This window comes from Sceloporus undulatus, chromosome 7, assembly GCF_019175285.1.
Source record: "Sceloporus undulatus isolate JIND9_A2432 ecotype Alabama chromosome 7, SceUnd_v1.1, whole genome shotgun sequence".
Lineage (NCBI taxonomy): Eukaryota > Metazoa > Chordata > Lepidosauria > Squamata > Phrynosomatidae > Sceloporus > Sceloporus undulatus.
Window position 1 is genome coordinate 43,385,381 of NC_056528.1, and position 12,556 is coordinate 43,397,936.

General features: G+C 41.1%; 1 protein-coding gene across 5 annotated transcripts in view; it reads left to right on the forward strand.

The window, feature by feature from the left end:
• MID2 (midline 2) overlaps positions 1-12,556 on the forward strand; it is a 195,834-nt gene that overhangs the window by 139,731 nt on the left and 43,547 nt on the right. For all 5 annotated transcript variants that reach the window (XR_006105011.1, XM_042479154.1, XM_042479153.1 and 2 more), the window contains one exon: positions 5,833-5,940. Coding sequence is in view for 4 of the 5 variants with exons in the window: in XM_042479154.1 (XP_042335088.1) it covers positions 5,833-5,940 (108 nt within the window). In the remaining variant the exon portion in view is untranslated. The remainder of the gene's footprint in view (positions 1-5,832; positions 5,941-12,556) is intronic.

Sequence of the window (12,556 nt, forward strand, 5' to 3'; positions counted from 1 at the left end):
TAAGGGAGTTCTGTTACTGATAACTGCTGCAACCAGTTTTTATGCATCTTGGATTAAAGGTTTATTGTGAAGGGCCTTGAACACAACATCTCTAATTTGAGAAATAAAGCATTTCAATGGAAATATTGAATAGGATTTGAAGCAGGTTTCAGTGGTGCCACCAAGGGACCCCGTTTAATAGTGTGAGCAGGAAGACTCCCAAATGTGACAAGGCTGGTTTTCATTATTTTGAAGTGAGTGAAGTAATCCACATTGACATCTAAGCAGTATAAATCAAGAATCTAAAATTACCCACCTGCACTATTACAAGCAATCAGTGTGGAGGTTCCCCCCTTGTCTATCTCTTCATTTGGCTGCCAACACAGAGAGACTATGGAGAAATAATACCTAGTTGCATTGTGGTCCCATTTTCCAAACAGCTCTGCCACTGCTAAAGTTCTCTGTCTGGAGTGGGCATAGAGGGCAAGTGCAGATATCGGCAATTACATCTGAACAGCAGATCTGTAGGGAAAGCACAAATGGCTCTGTAGTTTGGTCATGCCTTGTTGACTTGTAATGGAGCCATTCCCATGTTTCTTCGAGAGGTATTAAAAATCTTTCCGTTTCATGCATTCCTCTGTATCCTTCTGTGTTTTTTCTGGTTCTTCTTTCATATTAGGTTTTGCTGTTTTTATTCAGGGGATGGGGAAAGAGAGGGAAATCAATCCTATTTTTGGTATACATTTTTACCTAACATACACATTTTCCTATACAGTCACCCCTCCTTTCTTGCAGAATTGACTATGATCCCCCACAAAAATGGAGGGCTGACAGAAAGAAAGCGTGGGAGAACCTGCTATTGTGGATTCTTCCCCAAAATGTGAAAACAGAAGATATGCGTGTACTTTCTTGATAGATCATAAATAGGATAAATTAATTTTTAACATTAAATTCATATTAACATTGATAATGGGATTATCTTTTCCATCTGTTATCTCCCCATACAAGTGCAGAGATTCAACTTGAATCGCTTCCTCCCATTAGTAGCAGCAGCTGGGGCCTACAAATCCCAGGTTTCCCAGTTGTAATGTTTTCAGGTAGCTTTGATTTCTGGAACCCCCTTCGTCTCCCCTCATCCCTTACTTTTGAAATTTGATCTTTTAACTTTGCTTTAATTGCAGCTGGTGTTACCTTCTCCATCCTGAGCTACTGGCAATTAAGGCTCATCTTTGAGCTGCACCTTTCGGATCAAAGTCAAACATTCTTTCATCAACTCTCAGGCCCCTTGCAACTTTATTTTAGGGTAGCTCAGCTCTTTATAAGCTCATTAGCTCTCCAAAAAAAACCTTGACTTTTTTGGAGTCAGCCTTGCTTTGATCCAGTAGAATCAGTTCTCTGGGCTTAATAGGCTTTGTAGAACCTGATGTGGTCAGATCAAAGCTGATCCCTTTACAAGATGTCTATTTCACTGGACATTGGCTACTTGACAATTTAAAGTTTTTAAAGATGAACTACTTAATATGAGCTGTTAGGTAGTTCAGAGTGAAGGCTTTACAAGCATATTTATGTATCAAATGGCCTAAATCCATTGAAATCCAGTGCATTTGTACTTTTTAAATTTTAGAAAGCATTTAGAAATAGAATCTTTCCAGATGAAGACACTAGAATGTGATACTTCTGGTATTACAAGCCATTCTTTAGCTTACGAAAGTGAGAGGCTGAGGAACGTTCAACTCTCCAGTTGCTTTTGTCTCCAACTCTTAGAGGTTTCAGCCGGCATGGTCAATAGGTTCCCCAGCCTGACTTAAATAATGGACACAGTGGCTTAGGGAACATGGTAAGAATGGATTTTTTAAAGATAATGGTTCGAGTGTAGGACTTGGACTCTGGAGATTGAGGTTCGATTCCTTGCACCACCTTGGAAGCCTGCGGTGTGGCCTTGTGGAAGTCACATACTCTCGGCCGCAGAAAACCCCACGATAGGTTCACCCTAGGGTTACCATAAGTCAGAAATGACTTGAAGACACACAACAACAACAACAAGAACTTATCCAAATAGTTTTATTTCTATTCAGTTGAAATACAGTAAACAGACTTACTGAAGAAACAAACTTTACTGAGAAGTTTTAGTAAAAGTTTCTTATCCAGTAAAATTTTTCTAGGACCTGATGTAACAGTGTAATTCTTAACATAGAATCACTTTAAAAGGCAAAACAAAGCAACAGTTAAAACAACCATTTCAGACAGCAGTAACAAGCAATAGCTGCAGCATGTATTTTCTCCAGTTGAAACGTGTTATGAACTAAAGCGAGGGGTTGTCAGAATTGCCCCTGAAGTTAACTGAAGCCTGTTTAGCTGTGTTTTAACCATGTTAGAAGTAAGAGTGTGTGTGGAAGAGTGAGAAACTGCAAGGGATTGTTACGTGGGAAGCAAGGTCATATAGCCGCCTGGTACTGAGTGGGAAAGAACATTGGCTGTTGGGAGAGGAAGCTCTCGGAAGGGGTTTATAGAAGCAAAATGTATCTTGTAGCTTAATTCTGGCAATGGGCTGCTACTGGTTTTTGATAAACGTTTCCTGGCTTCATCCATCAAATCTGTTCATGGAGTTAGGTAGAGAGAAGGTATTACAGGGCTTTTCTCTACCTGTTCAGATAGACCAGGGGTCGAGGAACCATTTCAGGTTAGGGAGCTGGGTTTTCCCCACTTTTGGAGCCACAGGGCAAGGGGCATAGCAATATTCCCTGGCATCTCCTTGGATTCTGGGCACAGTGCACACACAGAGTGCGCACACATGGACTGGATGGCCCTTGTCTCTCTTCCAACTCTATGATTCAGTGTAGACTTGAGTAGGTCAGACCTTTTCAGGAGCTTCGCTTGAATGTCTGGCTCTTCCTCAGTAGGAACTGGACAATCCAAGTGCTCTCTCTCTCTCTCTCTCTCTCTTCAGGCCAGCAGTGGGGAACCATAAGGCCTTCCAGATGTTGTTCCCCTCAAGTCTTACTTGTGGGTTTCCTGGAGGTTACTATAGGAGCAGAATGTTTCATTAGATGGTCCTTTGCAGTTTATGGACTTTAGCCTTACCATTGTAGCAAATGCGTGCATATTCTCTCTCTCTCGTTCTCTCTCTCTCTCTTTCACTCCTCCCCCCTTCTCTTGTCTCTGTTTCTTCCCATTTCCCCTCCCTGCACCAGATGCTGTATGTTGCCTCAAGACCTATAAGGGGACACACCAAATGGGATTTGCTCTTTTCTTTCAGTTGCAAAGTCTCAGAATCCCCCCTTAAGGGCTGCAGTTTTCCACTTCATTTAAAAGTTTTAAGCTCTGTCAATTGCTCCTTCCAGCGCAGCTGAGGAAATGCACTTTTTCCGTTTTGGTGAGCTTGCATCTTCCCAGTCTTCAGAGGAAAAGGCCTGAGAATAGGCATGAAATTAAGCAGCAGCAGACCTTTGAAGCTAAAGACATAACCACCATACCTGCTCCTGTGATTCCTTGTCCATCCAGAGAGACAGCTCAATCCTGGCACTGCTCAAGCATATTCCATAACTCTTTGAATGGGGACCTAATTTCAGAGAAGATGCCCCTTTCTGCAGTGGCAGAGTTAAGGAGGCTTATGCCCAATGTATTCCTTTCCGATTTCAAACTGTCCTTGTTGCAAGTACATTTTTCTGTCCTGAAAACCTAATCAAACATACTAGGTGAGGGTCAATGGAGGAATTCCTCTGAATGCAGACAGCAGCTTCAAAGAATCTATTTTTATCAAGATGCTAGCATTGGAGGAAGGGCTTTTTTAAAAAAAAAAAGTCTCATTGCCTGTTACAATCCTGATACTTAGCCTCCTTCTCCTAGTAGCTTCTGTATATTTTGCTTTTTAAAAATGCACCTGGAGTGCAAAATCCCATTTATATACAGATGGGTGAATCTAATTCAGTTTTGCTCTCTTTCTCAACTCTTTGGCCCTAAAGGGATTGCATCTTATTTCTGTATCACTTTTTGTGTGTACACACGCAGTGGTTAAATGCCTGTACTGCAGCCACTCACTCACAAACCACAAGGTTGTGAGTACAATTCTAACCAGGGGCTCAGGGTTGACTCAACCTTGCATCCTTCTGTTGGTCGATAAAACAAGTACCCAACTTGTTGGGGGCAATTGGCTTACACATTGTATACCGCTTAGGGAGTGCTCAAGTGCACTTGCTATTATTATTACTTTACTTATTTAATTTGTATACAGTGCGTCCTCACCTTACGCAGGGGATCCGTTTCGGATCCCGCCGCGTAAGGTGAATTCCGCCTATGCTCGAGCCCCATTGGAAACAATGGGGCTTGTGCGCGGCGGCGCGGGGCGCAACGGGCGCACGCCCATTCAATTGAATGGGACGTGATGCCCCTTCTGCCCCGCACGCGCGCCGCGGCTTCAGCACGTATGCTCAAGTCCGCGTATGGCGCGGGCGCACTGTACTCCCTTTTTCCAAGAAGGGATCCAAGGCGACTCACAGATAGACCAAGGTAGCTCACAGATAAACATGAACATGTGTAAACATTATAATGCATTTTTGTTTGATGTTTCCACGAATATATGCATTTCTGAGCACATGGCTCTTTATTATACACCTGTTTATATTTCTTTTTTTTTTTTTTAAAAATGACAAACAGCATCACCAATTTCTGAGAAGTACAACAATCAAATGCAAATTGAATTAATTTTTCCACTCCTGTTTTTAACACTATCTTTGCCCTGAATGTAACATCAAGATAGTCATCTAGAAAAATGTCTCCTGAGCTTCTCTGATAAATGGTCTTTCATGTAGCTTTTAAAAATGGCTTATCAATTGTGATGCGGGCTTCCTAGCACTCCAGCACAGCACAGACTGAGAAACACTTTGTTTGGGACATGGAGCTCTCCGCTCACAAGTGAATCATCCTTGAAATGTCAGGATGGGGTGGGGTGATAGCACAGTTTGTTATATATTTCTCCCTTTCTCCATATACTGGTACTCAGAGTGCCTCCAAACAGCGTTGAAGAAAAAGATAGAAACAAAACACAGTAAGTTATATCTTGGCTTTTTAACTAAGATCAAGTGTAGTAATCATATTAAAATATATAAAAATTAAACAGATCATATTGAAATTACACCTGAAGAAAGAGCAATTCAAAATCTCATCAGCTTTTAAAAGTGTAACATCACCATCTGTTAAAAGCCTCTTCCTCAGCATGCAGCCAGTTGCCAAAAAACCTGATGAATAAAAAGTCTTTATCTACCATTGAAAGAACGATAGGGATTGGGTGGGCTGCCCTATCCTGGGTGATCTGGTTATTGAGAACATTTTTCCACACCAAATGTCCCTCAGATGTAGGCATGACCAAACATGCGCATATGAAAAAATGCAGTCCTTCAGATAGCCAGGACTTCAGTTGCATTGAGGTTAACTAGAAACAAACTCTGCATAAGAAGCTACTAGAACCATTGTGGTGTGATGGATGGAGTGTTGGATTTGTTTCTGGCAGACCCACACAGCTCTTGTTAAGCAACAACCCAAACATTACAGAAAGGAAGTGGGAGGCAGCAGTTGTCAGTAGCTGCAAAGAGGAGATGCTTACTTCTATTCTGATCAGTTGTTTTCATGCTCCAAATTACATCCATGAAACCAACTAGTAGCACAGTTTTGAGTGTAAAATCATGTTAATGTCAAAACAGTTAGAAAGTCTCCACCCATTCTTGCCATGTGTACCAGAAAGATCCAGATTAATCTTCAAGAAGGACTCGTAGGTAACACTATTTTGCCTAATAGCAGGGCCAGGTCAGCCCTGCCATCTTGTTCCTTCTTACAGCTTCATTTGTTTTTTCTGACTAGGTGAACACAGCCATGCATGAAGCAAAGCTGATGGAGGAGTGTGATGAGCTGATGGAAATCATCCGTCAGCGTAAGCAAGTGATTGCTGTAAAGATAAAAGAAACAAAGGTAGGACCACAAGACTCTGCTTATTGGCCTTCCCCAGTTTGCACCTCCTTTTCATCCTCTCCATCATTGTGGTAAAACCTTTCCCACTTTGGTATACCATTTTCCTTTTTGGCATGTGAAGATTTTCAGTGTGCTCATCGGTCCCTTAGAAATCATGCCAAAGCCCATGTGTAAAGCCCTTTCATTCAAATGGGCTGGCCAGCCAAAGTGGCCAGGATAATTGGTTCTCTTATATCCAGAGTTTAGACAACTTACTTTTTGAACTACAACTCACAGAATCCCCTACCTAGTGTAGCCACTGACTATGCTGGCTGAGGGATCCAGTGAACTGTAGTGCAATAGGTTTCTTTTTCAAGCTCTGTTTATATCCATGTCAGAATTTTGTGATGGCATTTTGGTCAAAGAAGGAAAGAACATAGTATGATATTGTTATAGCACAATGTCTCACCAAGGACTGCTGTGTGTCTATATCTGGACTATATACACCTAATTGTCTTAGACAATCTTGGTTTCCCTTTCCATGATGTAAGAAAGCCAGTAGTGTCTCTTACAGAGTTAATATGAGGCTAAATCAAATAAAGATGACAAAGCACAGATCTGCACATTTCAAGAAGCAATGTCTACATCAGAGAAGGGATTTGTGCCCCTCCCTGTTTTTGCTGAATTGCAGTTCCCAGCACTCCCAGGTATGAATGTTGTAAGCTTCAGTTCAACAACATTTGGAAGGCCACACAATTCATCTAAATAAAGAATGTTAATATAATATAGGAATAAAGGGTAGAGGTCAGGAATAGTCTACAATCCTAGGGGATGAAGGCCCATTGAATGCTGTGATACTTACTGTTAAATAAAGATACACAGTATATGATTTCATTGTTATGCGACTTGTTTCCTTTTGAGAAAATCTTACTGAACATGGTGACCCCTAGGTAAGTTCAAAATGCATATATTGACAGTGAAAGAGACATATATTGCAAGTGCAAATCTTTTTGGTCATTGAATGAGAGTGAAGGGATGGAGAGAGCAATAGTGCAGTTGTTCAACTTCCAGAGGTTCTCTTTCCTTCAGTGAACAGTTTTGTACAAATAAATCAGTTTGTTGGTCTTTGGTTAGAATCCTATATACTGTATGCCCATATTCCATGGGAAACAGAAACAGTCAGATCATGTATTTGGTGAAGAATTCACCTTTCTAATCAATTCAGCTTTCATTTTTGATCAAAAAATAAACCAAGCTTGTAGTCCTTGTCAAATGCTTCTTGAGTTGAAAGGTGGAAATTTAGAGACATTGGCCGCACCAATCTCAACTGCTCCCTACTCCCTTATCCCAGAGATTTCCACAGCTAATTCCAACCCTACATGGCAGTACACTCCATTCCCTCTCTGTCCAGCTCAGTCCAAGTCTGGGAAGCTCTAGACCTTACAGGTAGTTCCTGAAAGGAGAAGGAGACAAGGAGCAAGTATATCACCCCTCCTTATCCACAGATTTTTTTAATCCACAGATTCAATCAACCATGGATTGAAAATAGCTTTAAAATATATAAATTCCAAAAGGTAAGCCTAGATTTTGCCATTTTATCTAAGGGACACCATTTTACTATTTGATTGTATCCAGTGGGATTTGAGCATCCACAGATTTTGGTATCCACAGCGGGGTCCTGGAACCAAACTCCCAGCAGATACCAAGGGCCCACTGTATATCCGCTTTTCTTTAAGTCTCAGAATCCAATCTCAGTAGCAATATCTAAGCAAATGTAAAGGTTGCAAGAAATAACCAATATTGTACCATATTTCTAAATGGGTACATTTATTTGCATTGAAGTGGTAGGGGAGAGCAACTTGGAAATGGTGTAGCAGAGAAAAGCAAGGAAAGAATAACTGAGTCTGTATTTTACACATGTGAGATATGTATCTCAAATAGACCAAAATTAAAGTAACACAGAAGCACAAAGTATCCAACAAGTCAGGAATGAGAAAAAGCATGCTCCACTGCCAGATCTTTTTTTAAACCCCCTAAAATCTGCAGTATCCAAGGCAATTTTAATTCGTCAATCATAGCTCAACTGTTCCAGCCTAGCTTTGCAGCTGTATGAGAAACCACGTTTGGTCCCTGGTGAATGGAGCTGAATACAGTTCATTAATTAGTGGAAGCTCTTATTACTGGCCTTTAGAAATGAATAACACAAGAGAGATAATTTAGAGAGATAACGCAAAGTGGAAAACAAGGTCAATGTGAGGCCTCCTCTCTCAAGGAATTGTGACAACTTCCCAGAGTTTCTAACACAGAGTTTATCATTACTAACAATTGGAATTTTTTTCCACACTAGTGAGTTTGAAAGTGTGCTTGATATTAGATGGGGAGTATCTGCTGAAATATCAGAAGCCACAAGGCTGGCTGAGTAAGATTTCCTATAGTTGTGGGCTGGATGTCAGTGTCCAGCAGTGTTACTCTACTCTCTTGCCATGACTAGTGGAACCAGAATAAGCAATGATAGGAATAGAAACCCACTCAAATTAGAGAAGTATGTGTAATAATATATCTAGGTTGCAGAATTCAGAATTCTGTCCTCTCCCCTGGTTTTCCTAGCTTGGTATAGATTTTTTTTTCAAAACTGGAAACACAAATTGGTTTTATGTGGGCATTGCCAAGGAAATGCAGGCAGAATTGATGCATGCTTGATAAAACAAAGCAACCATTACACAACCACTATGACGAGATGCTTCAAGCAAAGGGAGAATTTTAGACTCTGAGGTTGAAGAACTAATAGTACCTTGTCTTTTAGATTTGAATAACTTAGTTGGCTTTTATCTTGGTTGGTTGAACTTAGTTCCGATATCGGGTGCTTTAATTACTAAAATCCCACATTGCTCCAGAAAACACAACACCAGACTCCTCATCTGTATTCACCCTTACCTGCACTGCTGTCCTTCCAGGACCTCTTTGGTGTGCAGGGACTGCTGGGCATCATGCCATTCACCTCCTTGCCATGCCAGGTGTTTGCTGCTCCCCCCTTGCCTTTCTTCCAATCATTTTCTTGATGAGTCTGGGCATAAACGAACCATCTATCAGCCCATTAAGTCCCAACAGGAGAGTCATTTCCTTGTGCAAACAGCCATTTGAAGTTTGGTTTGCCTGCTGCTAGCTGGAATGAGCCTCTCTCTCTCTCTTACTTGGCATTAGCTTTGACATTTCATAGTAATGATGAATGAAGGTGAGCTGCGGAAGATTGGCAGGAGCAGCACCAGCGAGCTGAGTTTGGCAACAAGGAGAAAAGTGTTTTAATTGCTCCGCACAGCTGCATTTTACTCACTTTCTTCCCTACCCTCTCCTTGCCACCTGCAGCTCTCCTCCCAGATCATAGTCATCAGATTTTGGAGCAGAAAGATGTCCTCTTTCTCTCCTGGGGTTTTCACCAAAATTTCTTGCTTAGATGTAAGAGCAATTACTATAGTTTCGTGATGGGAACATGTTTTGTATATTTAAAAAGTCCTAACTTCACATTCCATCATTTCATTTCCAGATAGTGCTAGGAAAGATTTCTGTCTGAAATCTCAGAGAGCTGTGGACACCAGGATTGTACATGCAGATTACATGCATCAGAGATGCATGGTAGAAAATTTTACACACACACACACACACACACACACACACACACACACACAGTTGTCTGGGCTGTTATTTTGCACTCACTTGTGTAAAGTGGGCTAAATATGGGATATAAAGTTCTAGTATGAGAGAAAGGCACCGACAAACTCTGTTGCTCAGAGGGATAAAGGCAAAGAGTGAACTCAGCTAAGCTTGTTTCTATTTTGTGAAATCTCTTACTTCTCAATCAGTCACAAGTACATGTAGTTCAGACAAATGTCATGAGTTGCCCACGAACTTGCACATCATTTAGTGAAATGAAATATTCAAAAAATTGTTATGAATCAGATTTTTCTCAACTTGACATGGAGCTGATAAGTAATGCAGAGTGAGTGAGTGAAGCTGGAGATGTTATAGTTATGCCTCTGCAAAAGACAATTAAACTGTCAATATATAACAAGTATAGCTGTCTTTCAGTACATATCCTAAGAAAAGTGAGAGCCAGCATGGCACAGAGGTTTGAGTGTTAATGAAGACTCTGGAGACCAAGGTTTGACGCTCTGCTTGGCCACGGAAACCCCCACTGGGAGCAAGTCACACTCTCTCAGGCTCAGAGGAAGGCAATGGCAAATGCCCCGTGAACAAATCTTGCCAAGAAACTGGGGTTCGCCTTAGGGTTGCCATAAGTTGGAAACATAAGGCACAGAAACATAAGGCACCAATAGCACAGCAACAACCTTAAAATGTAGTAACCGTTCAAGTGTAGTCATTTTTGTTAAATATAAAGGAAGTATATGCTGTTCCCTTGCTGGGCCTGGGTCTTTCCCATCACCTGTCATCAGATTGTTTTTCAATTGGCGATGCCATGGATTAAAGTGCAGTCTGTCTGCACGTAAAGAAGGTGATCTGAGCTTGTGCCACTGAGAAATCCATTCCAGTATTTCATTTCTGAGCTAGAATCTCCCACATTAGTGAAGGTGGTGGGTGCTCCTACAGCTTGCAAATGTCCTTTTGAGAGTCTGTCATCATGCTGCTTCTTAGCCGCCTCAGGGATGTTGCATTGTGAAGTTTGGTGCATTTGACACCAGTATTTGCTCCATCTCAGATAACTGAATAAGACAGCACAGATTTATGGCCAGTGACTGTGTAAATTTCTTGCTAGTTGTGTTTGGCAGCAGGACCATTACTAGGTAGCACAATTACCCCCAGGCCAGAGCAATAGCAGAAATATCAGTCATAAATCAAGCTGTTATTGATTGGAAAGGAGTACAACTTCATCCCAGAGCCATCAGTGGAGCTTCATTCTGCTTCCCCTGAAAGAGAAGGATTCCAGGAGCCAGAATATGAGATTCTGTTTGATAGCCAGAGCTTGGAATTCTTCAGTGCATTCGTTTTGCACAGGGAGACAAGTAGAGTTGCCAGGTTGTCAAAACAGCGATAAGGGGCAGTTAAAATTCATGACATGCACAGCTGACAACCATGAAGTAACTACAGTGGTCCCTTCACATTTGCTGGGGTTGGGGTGAAGGAACCCTGTGAATGTGGAAAAATTGCAAATAAAAAAACCTCTCTTCTTTTACCCAAGATAATACCTTTCTGGGAATCTCCAGATCCTTCAGTGCAACCCTATGATCAACCTCTGGCAGAGGTTGATCATAGAATCATGCTGGAGGGCCTCCAGGTACCTAGAGAAGTGTTTTCTATAGGAATGACTAGGTTCTCCAGCACAACTTTATGGTCCACTTCTAGCATAATTGCACTGGAAGATTTAGAGATTCCTAGAGACAACATATTAATAAAAAAAATGCAAATAATCAAATCTACAAATGTCAAAGCCACAAATTTGACATATTTGTACCAGCAAATATGTGTTTTACCTCAGTATCAAATGAAAGTACTGTATTGATTTTAGTAAACCTAGTCATGTATTTCTCTAACATATTATCCACATTCAAAATTAACATATTGTCCAAATTAATAAATTTCATGACAACACATATTTGTGTCTTTATGAAAGGCCCACAACCCAAAATATAAGATTTTTTTGGCAACTTGTTCAGTCTATATAAAAGGAAAGGCTTTCCAACCCTTATAATAAGGGACACTTGCCAGTCCTATGAGGGACAAGTGGAGAAAATGCTTTTCTAGGCATCTGTAGGTCCTCCACCATGAATTTATGATCAACCTTTGGCAGATGTTGACCATGGAGTTGCACTGGAGGACCTCGAGATTCCTAGAAAGGTGTTCTTTCAGGTAAAAAGAATAGTGTTTTTTTATTTGTGTTTTTCCCACATTCATGGGGGTCCTTCACCCCTAACCCCAGCAAATGTGGCAGGACCACTGTACATCCATATCAAATTGTAGATCTTCAACGTTTCTATTTTTATAATGCATGTGTTCTTTGGATATTTTTAATTTAATTTAATCTTTTCTAACAGTGTTAAGCAGTTATAATTGCCTTTTATGAGGCACATTTTAAGAATACACAACAGGTCCCACCCACCACCAGGAGTGCTTTGACTGTGTCTTTCTGCACAGCACAGGGTTGGACTGGATGGCCCTTGTTGACTCTTCCAACTATATGATTCTAGCATTTTGAACTGAATTGAGATTCTTACCCATTCTTACATGGAGATTGGGCTGGATAATCATAGAGTTGGAAGAGGCTACAAGGGCCATCCAGTCCATCCCCCTGCTACGCAGGAATACATAATCAATATATTAGACTACACTATCTCTTAGACTATAACTCCCATCTTTCCCAAATCCCATGAAAAAGGAGTTGTAATCCAAAACATCTCAAGGGCACTAGGTTGGAGCTGAGGGATAGAGTTGTGTGTTGTTTTTTTCAGGACTCCATTCATACAGTCATAGCCTTGGAAGATACCCCAAAGGCCATCCAGTCCAACCCCATTCTGCCATGCAAGAACACAGAATCAAACATTCAAAACATCCCCGACAGATTGCCATCCAGCCTCTGTTTAAAAACCTCCAAAGAAGGAGACTCCGTTGTAGTTTGCTCTTTTGGAAC